The 16,493-nt window shown below is 38.6% G+C and overlaps 1 protein-coding gene across 1 annotated transcript in view; it reads right to left on the bottom strand.

Annotated features, from left to right (window-relative positions):
• Window positions 1-410: 410 nt before the first annotated feature.
• LOC134531616 (tenascin-R-like) overlaps window positions 411-16,493 on the bottom strand; it is a 148,749-nt gene continuing 132,666 nt past the window's right edge. Inside the window, exon 12 of the mRNA XM_063367370.1 lies at window positions 411-540. Coding sequence (XP_063223440.1) covers window positions 421-540 — 120 coding nt within the window. The 3' untranslated portion in view covers window positions 411-420. The remainder of the gene's footprint in view (window positions 541-16,493) is intronic.

Genomic DNA, 16,493 nt, shown 5'->3' on the forward strand with positions numbered 1-16,493 from the left:
ATTTCTGACATGTATCTTGTGTAAGTGTCGTCGACCCCAGGTGGTTAGAGACCGCTATGGACACAAGTGAGTTTGTTCGAGCAGTGGAGGAATGAGGGCAACTGACTCACCGGTGAAATCTGTGGCAGGGAAGAGCGTGGCGGCGGGCCCCTGGGAGCCGGACACTGCCGACACAGACACGTAGTACTGGGCGTGAGGGATGAGATTCTGCAGCTCTGCGTGCGTGGTTCGAACAGTCAGTTGGCCGGCAGAGTGACTGCAGTCTTCGTCGGGACAGGCCACCAGCTGCTTGCACTGTAACAGGTAGTACTGGGCGTGAGGGATGAGATTCTGCAGCTCTGCGTGCGTGGTTCGAACAGTCAGTTGGCCGGCAGAGTGACTGCAGTCTTCGTCCGGACAGGCCACCAGCTGCTTGCACTGTCACAGGTAGTACTGGGCGTGAGGGATGAGTTTCTGCAGCTCTGCGTGCGTGGTTCGAACAGTCAGTTGGCCGGCAGAGTGACTGCAGTCTTCGTCGGGACAGGCCACCAGCTGCTTGCACTGTAACAGGTAGTACTGGGCGTGAGGGATGACCTGCAGCCGCTCTGCGTGCCCGGCGCTAACATAGAACAAGTCAAGGGGTTTCTTCCTCCTTTTCTTTGTTAACCAAGCGCTCTTAGACCTGGGGACCCCAAGCGTTCTTTTCTTTCTACAAATGGTTGTATTTGTCTGTTTTACTGTTCTTGATGAAACTGTCTCTTCGTTGCCAGCCCACTGATTCCGTATACGTGAATCAGGAAAGCTGTTAGAGTGTTGGCTATGACGAGAGTCTAAGGCTACCCATCCCAGTTTCAACACGACCTCGGCCCCCTAGCTCACTTAGCCAACCAGGTAGTGTAATCTTTCCTCCGCCCTTAGACCTTATCAGTACTGCTGGCTCATACCCCGATCCACCACATCATTATGGCACTCTTCAGTCACCTAGGGAACCTGGAGCTGTATCACCGCTCCACTGCGTCAGCTCTTTACAGGGATAGGGAATCCTCCAAGCTTTCTCCAAGCGATAGGAGCACTACCACTAAGTACGAGACCTACCAAATCTGATCCTGGGCTGACAAATGAAACATGAGCGGGGATTCATTCACAAGAAAGATCATCCCACACTACTACTCACTTAGGTGGAGTCTATACTAACCATAAGAGCAGTTGCCACACGCATGTTGGAGGATCTCGAAGTTACATCGGTCTCTCTCCGATTCCTGTAGGATTAAGCATACGAAACTTCTAAAACTACAAACCAGTCCAAACTCAAACCGACCAAACCAACAAAAAAAATCCACTCCTTCAAACACCTAGAAGCATCGCCACCCTTTACCACACTTCAAGTGCAGTCTCCCGAAACAGCACCCTCCGGCGAGTTCTGAACATGACCACCTAACGGCGACCCCAATCAAACCAATTGAAATGCTACAACCAAACCAAACAAACTACAAAAGGTATTTTTTCCATCGCCCATAAAAAAATCACCGGCCTCGAGCCTGCACTCAAACTCCTAAACTTGTAGCTAAACTAGTGGCCGGAATAATAGACATAACTTCCTTTCTCTACAAATTATCAATCTAATTTACATACATTGTTTTTAAAAATATGGTAAAATCCTTTTGCCCAATTCGAACGCCAGAAGAGTGGCGCAGTTTGTGTGCTCTCCTTCTTCATAGAGGACGAGAACAGACTCCATACACCCCGCATGAAATATTATAAAATCCTTAAATTATTTGGCAAATTGTATGCAAGACCTTTTTAACTAAAATATATCCGATGGGGGTTGGCTGAAAAGCAGACCTGTAAATATAAACAAATGGCTTTGCATTCGAATTGGGCCGACTGATCTAAGAAAAACCTTCGTAAAGCATTTTAAAACTACTATTTATTTTGCTACTCTGAGCGTGACAATTTAAATTATCATTCTCAAAACTATCATGCTGTGAAATGGATATTTTCCAATATGATTTCCCAAAAAGGCAATGTAGTGATAAAATATTATGAAAATATAATAAATGACTTCAGTACACATTTTTACTATGTTACAAAAAATCTTAAATTGCCTGGCACTAAGATTTTAAAATAATATGTGAATACGAAAATGAATCCATAGCATATTAACTAACATGCAATAAAAACGCTATTACAAACCATAATTAATAGGTACTCAAATGACTGGTAGTAAAAACATGTTAATACAATTTTTAATATACCAAAGCTAAATTTGTTTTTTTTATTTGGGGAACCATTAAAAATTTCTCTTTCGACAGGCGGTCTCACTGACTGACATATTAATACTATTAATACTATATATTCACGCGATACAAAACAAAAATTTGCTTGTTAAAAAGTTCTTCAAATTATATTGCCGCATGATCAAGCAGTTAAGTTTATGTCCATGCAGAAACCCCAAAATAGCCGACTACCACCAGAATAAATGGATCAGATTGTACTCACAAATCGGTCCGTCGAAATTGCGAAAGGTTTTCGCAAACCAGTTGAGGATTTTAATCGTTGGTAACCAGCTATTTAAAACCCACAAGTCGAAAGTTTATTGTCCTACAGGCAGAGCCTTCGGGATCCCAGGCCTCCGCCATGCACAAACATACTTGCGGACTACAGGTCCGACTTCCGCCGCGGCCGATTAGCGAATGCCACAGCTGAGCACTCAGTCAGTCTATCCACACAGCCATCCCCAACTCCGCTTCCTGATGTCGCAAGCCCAGCGCAAGAGACCTTTTTTGCACCAAAGCCAACACCGCTACTCCAAGTGCGTGTGTGTCGGGCTCACAAATGCGAGATAGCGAGCCATCATAGTGCTTGCCGCAGTACCAAAGTCCATCGTGTATGTCCTAACGTGAACCATCGTAGACCAGAACATTTTTATCTCGCTACACTTCACACGCCACCGTTTAATATCAGCGAAGTTGCCTAACGAAGTTCTGTATTTTTTACAATATTATAAATTAGTGCCTGGACATATAACTAAAACTAAGACTGTGTTCGGTGCATTACAGGAGAAAGATAATGGCTTCTACTTGGCGTAGTCTGATTTCGTGGAACATTGAAAGACTACTATTAGGTATCTAAATACGATAAGTGAGTCGAAGGACATTTGTACTTTTCTTCATGTTATCAGACAGGACATAATCAATCAGCTTACTGATGATGTAGCAAAAAACGGTCCATTAAATAACTTGTGGTTGGACTGTATATATGGAAAGTTATATCCGTTCGTTGACAAACTGAAGAAGTGTGCATTCAAGACATCGGCTGCAGTAATTTACAGTTCTAACGATTTGAAGCAAACTGTTAAACACTGTATTCAGAAACTCTGTTAAGAAGAGGACTATGTCAGTAAAGGTTCTGGATGGCCTATGTCTAGTATAAACCGATTGGAGCTAAGAATTAGTCATTTCACGCCTATGCATGCCTAAATGTTTTTAAGATTGATGGCTTTCGCAAGTGTTCCTGTAGTAGAATAGAAATTATGTAATAAAGGTTACGTTTGTAAAATAACTTTTGGTGTTTTATTTTTCTAACCTGTCACTTTTGTGGTATTTTTACATAAAATTAATTTTTTTTTGCATCGTCCAGAGACCGAACCAAATATCGAGTCAATATGTAAATTAATAGGTTATTTTCTGATAAATTTTGAAATTTTGCTTGAATTTGTAGCTGAATAATTACACAATTCCAATATTGCACCCTAATTTCAAGATGGTGGGCGCCCCAGTAGGTAATAATAATTGTATAATAATAAATCATACAAGTACACACACAATATGATGGCAATGTCCTCTAGCAGGTGATATATGTTAACTATCACTCATGGTAGCGAGTATTGAATACAATATGGTGGATCTAAGATGTTCGTCAAGGTCAAGGTCAAATTTCAAGTTCAAGGACATAGTTCAAGGACAAGGTAAAATATCAAGGTCATGTTTAAAGTTCAAGGTCAAGGTAAAAGTTCAAGGTCAAGGTCAAAGTTCAAGGTCAAGGTCAAAGTTCAAGGTCAAGGTCAATGTTCAAGGTCAAGGTGGCTACAAACGTTGCCGACAGGATCAAAGTCTACCTTGGACGGACCAGGAGCTGATGAAATAAGTGGATTCGGGACAGTGGAAGTGGGCAATGCCACCCTACTCAACTGTTCACAAATATTTGTCATGGATGTGATTGGTGTTACATCACGCAATAATGAGAACTGAGATTCAGCATTACCGACAGTCTCAACTAAATTCTGAATCTCCTCCATCATATTTTCAAGTGAGGCAACTTGTAACTCAGACAGTTTAGGTGTGCGAACCTCAAGCAAACACTTAATGCGTGTACTCAAGTGATTCAAACGATTTCTGACACGAGGGAGTGTTACGGCAAAATTCTCATCATCTAAGTTTGTAACCAACTCCTGTAAAACTAGTATCTTACTCGTGCAGGTTTTATACTCCTCATTAGGTTTCACTGTTATCAAAAGGTTATGATTAACTGGAGTGCTGTTCTGAAGAGCCAAACGCAATGTTTTACGCAAATGTGCCACTGTGGCGTTTTCACATGAAATGCCACGCAATTGACACTCAAAGATCAATTCGTCCTTTATGAGGAACTCAGGGATGATTGAAGAGGACATAATGAAAATAACAAATAACAAAACTACCACAATAAAAACAACAGTAAATAACTATTGCCACAACCAAGCCATGCACATCTGAAGGTGGACACATGCAAGACAAACATCTACACATGTGAAAACACAACCAACAAAACACCAGAACCACGCTTTGCTACCAAGCTCTGCCGCCCTATTTACCTCAACCTGGCCAAATACCAAGGAGGCACAGAGGTCAACAGTGAAAGCATGGGGAACGGGCTCAATGGTGCCTTGTTAGGCGTGTAGAAAATCATGAGAACCTTGAGCCGACTGGGGAGGCCATATTACAGGATAAAATAGTTAAATATATACTAGTCAAAATTAATACAAACAGTGGTCCTTAGTTAAATGAATACAACAATATCGTTTCTCTGTTCCTTATATTTTCTTTTCTTTAAATTCTTTTACTTTAAATAATAACAATAACAAGGTTAATATCAATTGATGAGTATACAGTCATACTGATAGTAAAAGTTAATGTTAAGATAAGGGGCCCCTTTAGATACTTAAGTTAAACACATTGATTTTGATGTTAAGAATTACATAGGTTAAAAATTACATAGGTTAATTCAAAAATAAATAAATTAATTATTAGTCCAAAACAATGCTGAAAATGCTAGGTTAAAATTTTATCTTTTGATATGTGGTGGCTCATGGTTGCTCTTCTGCATGCAGAAAGTAACAAAGAAGATCTTTCCTGATTAGACGAGCTGCATCAGGCACTGAGGAGCACCATGACTCAGGTGACAAAGAAGTTGTGTGTCACGAAGTAATCGCGCCCATAGCCACCCACGCCTTCCGCACACACACACTTGCGGTGTACCGAGAATTAATTAAGACATTGATGTCAAGAGATTAAGAAACGGCCGAAGCTAGGAACAGTTACATCATGGCCGACATTCTTAAAAAAAAAAGACATATTATTTTGTGCAACTGAAGAAGACCATAGAGTTGAGACATGAAAGACTGCACATGTAAAACAAATAGAGTTACACTATAGTGCGATTTCCCAAATCAACATTCATTATGGACAAAAGTAAAATTATTTTTTTGTAAAACTAATATAAAAATTTTAACACAGAAACTTGTGCTTTATAAATATAAATTATGCTGAAATTGTTGGTTAAAAGATGATTTACAAATTCAAGAATAAAAAACAATTTTGGCTCCCAGTTTGCTATACAAAATAAAATTAAAACAATAACTATAAAATAGATAAAGTGAGCATGCGCATTACTACAAATGTGCAATGGCACAATAGATGATTTAAATTATAAAAATTTAATGTTTTATTTATTGTATTCAGATTTCCAACTAAGCTTGTGTTTGCGCTACTGTGTGTGTTCATTCATTGTCTACTGTGTGTACTGTGTGATCATTCCGTTTCCTGTGTGTACTGTGTGTTCATTACGTTTCCTGTGTGTACTGTGTGTTCAGTGCGATATTTTGTTAAATGTGTGACGTTTCGTTAATTGCACGTATTCAATGCTGTAGTAGCTCTGAATTTTTTCTAGTCCAAAAAATTTTGTCTTCATAAATAATTTTTCAGGGATTCTTGGTTTCCTTGTAAGCGTAAAACATATTACGTGGGTTTAATTGAATAATTAGCTGACATCGAAGATGGTCATGAGGTTAGAATAAGACTGGTCTATATGTCTGAAATTGTTCATGACCAGGTCTCGCGGTCCGAAAAACCTTGGTCTATATGTATGGATGGCTTTATACATGAACGGTTTAGAGGTTATTCAAAGTAATGAAATACTAGACTTTCTTGTTAGGCATAGCGGCACTGTATTTATTTAGTTGGTCAGGTATATTGTCTTGTATTTTATCGTAGAGTGAATGATTATTAAACTCCGCGAAAGGTAATGGAAACCAGAATATAATTTATTTAGGAGCTTTGGCGGTGTTGGAACATTTGGAGCTGTTGGAGCTTTGGTGCTGTTGGAGCATTGGCATTTTATTCAGCATTTGGAGCTGATTCAGCATTCGGACCCGATTGAGCACTCGTAGCCAGACATTTTTCTTTTTTTCTTGAATATATCAGACAGAACATATATTGAGATTACTGTTGAAGTAGCAACAAACAGACCTTTGAAATTTAACTTGAGGTTGGACTGTATACATGGAAAGTCATATCCGTTCGATGATATAGTGAAATTCAAGACATCGGCTGCAGTAATTTACAGTTCTGACGATTTGAAGCAAACTGTCAAACACGGTATTTAGAAACTCTGTCAATAAGAGGAGGACTATGTAATGATTCTGGTTGGTCTCTGTCTAGTACAAACTGATTGGAGCTAATTATTAGTCATTTCACGCCTATGCAGGGCATAATGTTTATAAGATTGCTGGCTTTCGGGAGTGTTCCTGTAGTAAAACAGAAAGTATGTAATCAATATTATGTTTATAAAATAACTTGCGGTGCTTTATTTCTCGAACCTGACCATTTTCTGGTATTTTTAATTAAATTTATTTTTATCTGGCGCTCGTAATGGCTCATAGGATGATGGTTGACTTGGAAACTATGCTTATTTTATGACTTTGATCATGATTGATTGAAATTGATATATACACATAAAATAAAATAAAAATATTGCATCACCCAGGGATCTTACCGAGGATATGAACTGTGCGAATCAATGATTCTTTTAATGATGGAATTGTTTGAGGAATTTAGGATTTTTTCCCGAATTTCTATCATTAAAATTACGGATATTCAAGATGGCGGACATGACGTCATACTAGCTGACGATATATATAGGTATATATACATTGACATAAGTGGTGGGGGATCAGTCTGCCAGCAACCACCATGAGGGAACGATCGGTTGCCTTTTATATTTTTTTGGCCCTCACCAGGTTCGAACCGAGAACACCGAGCTCCATGTCGTAGGTGAATGTTTTTTAAATATTTTTATTAAAATTTAATTTTTTAATTTTTTATTAAAATTTTATAACAAATAAAGATTTTAAAGATGGCGCCGCAATGGAAATGGCAATGGTGACGTCATATTCCATGATGATATATTCCATGTTGACGTCAGAGGCTCATCGGAGGCTGTAGACAATATGGACATTTCTAGCCGCTGGTATTTTTAAGGACTAAAAATGGTAAATATCCCCTCGAAACGGAAATTTTTCCCTCGAAAACTGGAAATTTTTAGAAATTTTGAGTCATTTTGAGGGATTTTTGAGTCTAAGATGGCCGCCGTGACGTCAGAGCAATCGGTCATTGACCCGGCACAGGCACCACAGTCTTAAAGCCTGTCACCAATATATAAGTACTACTGACAAAACTTTGAACGAGCAAAATGAATTACTTTTTATTACTTTCTTTATACACTTTACTTTTTTTTAATATATGTTATAAACATTATATTTAATGTGAAAATCCTAAGGAAAAAAAAGACATTGAGTAGTATATAATAGCCGGAACTAGATCTGGCGCCGGCGCGTGGTGCCGGTGCCGGTGTCCGCCATCTTGGATTGTGACGTCACGGCGGCCATCTTGGATGGATGTGACCTTGACCTTTGACCTTGACCCCGGCAGCCATTTTGGATCCGCCATCTTGGATCCGCCATTTTGGATTACGTCATTGTGTTCTAGAAAATTCCGGTGATGTGTTTTCCGCCATATTGGATGATGACGTCACCGTTGCAATTTCCGTTACGGCCGCCATCTTTAACTTTTTTATTTATTATCCGATTTTAATGAAATTTTTTTAAAAATTATAAAAAAATTAATTTAATAAAATTTTAATAAAATATTTATAAAAAATATACTTTTACGACACGGAGTTTGGAGTCCTCGGTTCGAACCCGGTGAGTGCAAAAAAAATTAAAAATGGCGACAGGCTCCTTCCTCAATGGTGGGTGCTAGCAGACTGACCCCCACCACTTCTTACCAACGCATATTCGAACTTACACTCCCCCCCCCCCCCTTCCTAAAAAAATTATTTTTCTCGCACATGACGACCAACCCCTCCCCTTTTTTAATTTATTATTATTTTTTCATCGTAATAGTCACCCTCCTCCACCACTCCCTCCCTCACCTTAACGTCATTCCCACCCCTACCCTCCTCCTCACCCCTATTCTACCTTTTAAAGTATAAATACCGGCCGCAGGACCCGGGAGCCTTCAGTTTTTGCCTCAGTTCCTCCTCACCAGCATCGTGGTCCTTGCAGCAACTAACATGTCAACGAAAAAATCAATCTATGACCCATGGATGCTGGAGTCCTCGACGCAAATACGTAGTGACGATATGAGCGATGAAGAAGACGAGGAAACGTACCTTCACAACTGGTATGCCATCGAGTGCTGCAGACGACAGGGACGTCGCTGGTTGCGAGACGAGCCATGGGGTCGATCCCCCGATCGTGACCACTCACCAGTGGAGTCAGCCCGTCAAGTGTAAGGAGAGGTGGGCTCTCGTCAGTTCGTGAACCATGAACCATCACGTGAGGCGTCATTGTCCCACACCACCATTGCTGGTGCTGCCCGAGAGCCTGATACATCTCGTGACGGATCTCCATCTTTGTCATCTCCCACACCGTCGAGACCATTAACGCCACTAACGTCAATTGCATCACGCCGAATGTCAAGTTCTGCAATGTCTACACCGTCGCCATCGCTACCTCATCATCATCCCGTGTCGAAGTGTACGGATAACCATCGCTCCATACCAGAGTCCACAGAAGAACAGTGATCTGCGTGACGACAAGTATAGCGTGAAATAGTTACAGTGTTCAAGTTTTGTCACTCCTGTTGCGTCAGTTATTGTTCCGTAGCTATATCAAAACTTTTTATTTGAATCAAGTGTGAACTAAATAATCATAATCAGCAGTGACTCAAAATTACGTGTTATATTTTTTATCACCCATAAAAATTTATATGTGGTGTGTAAGACTATAAAGAAAATATACAATCAGAACTATATGTAATGAACTACACTTCATCATTGTAATGCGTCCTCTGTAATCGTCTGGTACCGGACGGGGAATTGTTGGAAATAAAATTAATCCAATTTATGTGTGTATGTTATATTAATCCGCAATCACTATACTAAATTAAAGTTTTAAAAAAATATTAAATATTCTTGTTTCACTTTAAATACTATTAGTTATAAAAAAAGTAGCAGGGAAAAGCGTCAATATAAAAGTTATTTACATTTATAAAAAAGTTCATATTTAAAATAATAAAGAGTTACACGAATAAAAAAAATTGATATTTAAAATAATTAGGTGTACATTTATAAAAAAGGGATATATAAAACAAATTTTTTTCTACATTTATAAAAACATCTACATAAATACAGTTCAGCAGTGCTAGGAGAGGAAACGAATGTATACCACGCATACGGTGGGTGATGACCACAAAGCACGTGCGTGTGCGTCTTAGGCGGAAGGAGTAGAAATTCGTAAGAGCATTTCCGCTCACCGACGGAAGCGATAGCCCCGCCTGCCCCTCCAGGACCGCATGGAGGGGGAAGCTACTATCATTTCTCCGTTGGACGCGCCAAGAAACACTGCGCGGAGGACGCCGCTCTGACCATGCACACAATTTACAGCAATTAAAAAATTTTACTATGTACATGAAACGAACGATCGACACACACATTCAACCATAACAAAAACCACAGGGAAAAAACACGCAATACACACAGGAAACGGAATGTACACACAGGAAAACGGAACGTACACACAGTACACACAGGAAACGGGACGTACACACAGGAAAACGAAATGTACACACAGGAAAACGAAATGTACAAACAGGAAAACGAAATGTACAAACAGGAAAACGAAATGTACAAACAGGAAAACGAAATGTACAAACAGGAAAACGAAATGTACAAACAGGAAAACGAAATGTACACACAGGAAAACGAAATGTACACACAGGAAAACGAAATGTACACACAGGAAAACGAAATGTACACACAGGAAAACGAAATGTACAAACAGGAAAACGAAATGTACAAAAAGGAAAACGAAATGTACAAACAGGAAAACGAAATGTACAAACAGGAAAACGAGATGTACAAACAGGAAAACGAAATGTACAAACAGGAAAACGAAATGTACAAACAGGAAAACGAAATGTACAAACAGGAAAACGAAATGTACAAACAGGAAAACGAAATTTACACACAGGAAAACGAAATGTACACACAGGAAAACGAAATGTACAAACAGGAAAACGAAAGTACACACAGGAAATCGGAACGTACACACAGTACACACAGGAAACGGAACGACCACACATACAGTAGCGGAAACACAGACTTATTTGGAAATCAGGGTACAAGAAATAAAACATACTTTTTTAAAATATAAATAATTCATTTTATTTTTCATTAGTACACACATGACAGTTAATCAAATGATTAATGTATGGAGCCAGCGTTCCGAAGTTCTTTAAGTATGATCGATACTTCCACGATATGCGAGTAGTTTCCTCTACGAACAGATGCCACCATCAGTCTTAGCCGGTCAACCAATATGTTTGGATCTTTCCATGATGTGGAATCAATCTCTTCTGCCACCATCATCCTTGCACGTTTATTATAAATATTCTGATCTCTGCTGTCCTCCGTTTTAACACCAACCTCAGGGTTACTTTCATCATCGAGCCAGTGATCATCACAAGCTTGATCAGATTTATTTATTATATCACGACGTTTCTATCGCTTCGGTCTCAGGACACCACCACATTCTTCGGTCTTGTCAGCTTTAGGTTCTGCATCACAGTCCTCGATCACGTCGCCAGCTTCAGAGTCACTGTAGCAATCACCGTAGAAGGCATCGTCTTCACCCAGATTACCGTATAAAAACTCGTTATCGTCGATGTCGAAGTGTCTGCATCGCCTTCATGCTTCCTTTTTAGGAGTCCATTATTTTTACAAAGTATGGAGTATCTGCTAAATATAGGCTTGAGTGTATTTTCACATTTCAAGGTGTTGATACTTCCAATAGTTTCAGTCTTCCCGAAACCATCAGCATCCTTCAATATTTGTTTCTCGTCACGATCGGCGTGCTACGGCTGCCATCATCGTTACATATTTGTTATTAGCAGTCTTAATATCTTCGCATCCGTGTCATTATCACAGATGTAAATCATCATCATAGCTGTCATCAATATTACCATGAGCTGCATCAATATCACTCATTTTATGATATCGTTTCCACATTTCAGTTGTCAGTGATTTACCCGCAATCTATGATCTTGTGAGCTCCATTCTCATTTTCTGTAAAAGCCTATGTGTCCAGTTATATTATTTAATCCTTCAACCCATCATCCCAAACTCAATTAAATTATTTAATTATATAGAACAAAAATCATCAAAGTTCCTTTCATTTAATCATAGGAACCGCTTCATCCTTTCCACCTATATTTTAGTTTCTTGAGCCCAAGAGTCTTTCATTATATATACCATGCAGTGTTCTTCAAGAGATGTAGTATACAACCATTTCTACATACAAATCCATCCTATCATTAATTTGTTTACACATTATAAAAACCTTCACGCTATTTTTACATGTCTTATTTAATTATTACTTCGACTAAAATAATTACCACACATAGTAATTTCTACAAAGGACACTTTGTCCAAGGCATTTTAACCAGCATCTGTCTGAAAACAACCATGTCCCATCTATATCACAAAGTAAACGAGGGTTAGTGGAGATAGGTCAAACAAGTGCTAGTCACTCATAGGGTAAGAACCATGTGTTCGATACCTATCTCAGTCATTGAAGCATCTATGTATTTTTCTTACCTCATGTAGAAAATATGTTCCAATGCATACGAATTTAAACTTATTCACGTGCGACTAGTCAAAAGTACATAAATTCAAGCACGTCAACCGCAAAAAAAAAATTCTCAAGGATAGAGGCAGAGACTTCTCGATCGAGACACGCCTACCATCACCTGCAAATGAACATTGACCCCTCGCGCGGGAATTGCAAGCTTGCAGAATGCTGCGTCACTCATATGTTTTGTTCAAGACATGCATACATCACACCACTAGCCTTCCAACTCAGTACACGTAAAACTCCAGTGAAATCATAATCCAGCATACGTAAAGTACTAGCCGGAACCACTTCAAAGTATACATCACCGAACCAGAGCAGAAAATCAGCCTACGAATGTATATCTTGCTACCTACAAAAATAAATGTGTAGCACATATACGAGAGAAGTCGAACTCCACATACCATACTCAATACTCTGATAATTATAAGCGTCAAAATATTTTTAATCAAGACCTTAGCCAGTATACAATTTTTTTTCCATGTTGTAAAAATTCATGTTAGTAATCAGCAACGAAGGAGTGAGTAACTTGGACGAAGAACCGCTTACCAAGTATCCAGAATCTTACAGATACAGCCCATCCAGTGCACCAGCTTACACCGAAGTGTGGTCAATTGATTAACACTCATTAATTTTTTAATATCACCACAATAGTATACACCAATATATGACAGGTTACAATTTAAGACCATAAATTTCCCACAAGTCTGTTAGTTTTATTTCGGGAAGTAATAAATTATTTCCCAAAAATAATAAATCAACTTCCTAGTCAGATTTGCTCTAATGTTGCGGCATTACCTGTACCAGCACTTTACCAAAACATCTCCCATAAAAAAAATCTTAAGAATGCAGATGACATACTCAGACAAAAATAATTTTAGCAAAAAAACTGTCTTCATCATTATTGGTAAAACAAAATAATACACACAAACAAGACAAAACGGACATTACAAACCCGACCTAAATTACGTGTCACATGTAGTTTATTACATTAAGATAAACGATGTAGGTTAGGGAAAAATAAATAAAAAATTCTTTAATTCTATAATTTATTTAAAATTGTACATTTATACACAATAAAATTTGACACTGTATATATTTTTTACATTTCTCAGTCCGCGCGTCATTCAATATTATTAAAATAAATTATTATAGTTCGTATTAAGAGTGACAAAATACAAATAATTCATACAGATCTCGATACATCAGTTCAGGAGTGTAACACCTTAGAGGGCCAGAAATTATGCTGGAGACCTTCCTTTACAAAATTTATAATGTTTTTTCAATTAAAATTTTCGTGTAACCTGTATACCGCACTTCTCACACAGAAATTTTACACGGTCAAGATTTCTTCTGCAGCCATGCTTTTCATGGACGCGTGTACTTCGTAGTCGTTCAAATCGTTTACCACAGTAGCAGCACTGATACAGATACTCATCGCAATTACCATTGCTTCCCCGATGTACAACCTGCAAATGAACTTTGCTTTTACAATGCCTAATCAAATTACTTTTGTTTGTGAAATGTACACCACACGGGTCACACGGAAATGTCTCACGATTAGCGTTTCTTCTACAGACATGATTTTCATGTCTTCTTGCATGTTGACGATATTTAAAACTGTTGTCACAGTACGTACACAGATGTCTCGTCGTTAGACCTTGAGTCACCGACGGCTCGGAAAGTATCTTACTTTCAATGTGCACTGCTGTTGTAGGCGACGAAGTCCCGTATGTTGCACGAGCTGGAGATTTCCCAGTCGACATTGACAGATCATCTGTACTGGATGCCAAAGAATCTGGTGTATACACAACTGATGCAGAAGCTGGGAATTGCTCACAAAATGTTTTATTTACCAAATGCGGAGTAGTTACAGGTATTGTAGTCTCCTCTTCGTTCGTTAATGCACACATTGAAGTCTCTTGGAGTGAAGAGACAGTAGATACAGCCATCATTGAGATCTCTAGAGATGGTAGGCTCGTTACCATCGGAATCTCTGGAGCTGCCCTCATCGTTGTCATAGTGATCTGCTTCATCATCATCACCTCCGTCGTCAGGGACCCCGGTGAAGACGCGAGACCCTCCGTCAAGATCTCTGCAGTCGGTGACCCCGTCACCATTGGGATTTGTACCGATTTCGACGTTGCTACCATTGAGTTCGGATACACATCAATATTCATGTATCGGACTTATATGCAGACAAGCAAATTCATCAGATCTGCACTGTACCACTACAAGAGGTGGACTGAGGGACCTGCTGTCTAAGACTCGCTTAAATAACAGTGTCCGCTTGTATAATACGCAAGTCAATACATCATCCATTGTTATTACTTAAAAAAATTAGGAATTTCAAGGAATGAGAATTTAAATTATATATACAATCAACTAATCACACATCCTACATACACGGTTAATTTAGACTTAATAGAGGAGCAAGAGTCTGTAATCAATGGAACTTTCACAACCCAAACAAAATTTAAAGTAGGTACCCAAATTTAAATATTATTATGTAGAGCTACACATAACATCCAACTGACTTCAAATGACTACAACACATGACTAAAATAATTTATACGATACCAGGCTAGGTCCAAAGTCAATTTTTTTTGTACCTCTCATCTACAGTTCAGAGGACCTTCAGTGTTGATATAGCTACAGCCAAGTCATGTCCAGTACCATACATTTTCAAAGCCTTCAAATTCGATCCTTGTTAAGCCTTATGACAAAAGTCTCCGAAACAAGAGACCTACTCTACAAGATTACTAGACATTTTAAGCTTGTCATAGCACACATCGATAAAAATCTTCGTAAATAACCCTAAATATTATCAGACCACTAGCATTCGATTTATGCACATACAGTAGGTCACCAACATATTCGTCAACACATGACCATTCTACATTAAGCTCCTCACTTACTTATATCAGCCTACTCGACTACACCCAGCACACATAAACTAAAAGAAGTCAAATAACATCCTATTATTTATTTACATTCGAATATTTAACAGCATGCCGACTGCTAATTAAATAAGCCTGACAGTGAACATGTTAGCAAAGTTTACTTTTATATAGGACCAGGAATCCATTGAACCTTCAGAACCTAGAGACACATACACAGTGCTGGATGCAAGGAATTCTACACTCATTTGTCATCACTGACACTCACATTCCATAATATAATCTCAATTCGGCACTCATTTTCCATCATTAACATTCACACAAATGCAAATTAACCACCATCGACACTCAATTCAACACTCACTTTCCATAATCTAAACCCAATTCGGCACTCGTTTTCCATCATCGACACTCATATTACATCATAGGCACTTGAGTCAACACTCATTTTCCATCATTAACATTCACACAAATGCAAATTAACCACCATCGACACTCAATTCAACACTCACTTTCCATAATCTAAACTCAATTCGGCACTCATTTTCCATAGTCGACACTCAATTCAACACTCATTTTCCATCATCGACACTCAATTCGACACTCATTTTCCATCATCGTCACTCAATTCCTCACTCATTTTCCATCATCGACACTCAATTCGACACTCAATTTCCATCATCGACACTCAATTCGGCACTCATTTTCCATCGATGACACTCAATTCAACACTCATTTTCCGTCATCGATACTTAATTCTACATACTCTTTCCTTCTTCGACACTCATTTTCCATCATCTACATACAGTAAAATGGAAACTTTCCATCATCCACACACACACACACAGATACATATATAAATATATTCATACACAACTCAATTCTTTAAAGTAGCAAACACATGAACTTTATTAGGGCATGAATAACGACACATTTTAATAACAATTTTTTAAATTATATTTATATCAAAAATACAAAAGTATGAAATTTCATCAGTCAATACACATTACTAACTTATTATATATACCCTGAAATTCTAAGTTCATCAAATATAGCCCACGTTTCTTTGATAACTGATAAAATTTCGTCATCTTGCGAAACAAGTAAAA

The sequence above is a fragment of the Bacillus rossius genome, chromosome 5 (assembly GCF_032445375.1).
Source record: "Bacillus rossius redtenbacheri isolate Brsri chromosome 5, Brsri_v3, whole genome shotgun sequence".
NCBI classification, from domain to species: Eukaryota; Metazoa; Arthropoda; class Insecta; order Phasmatodea; family Bacillidae; genus Bacillus; species Bacillus rossius.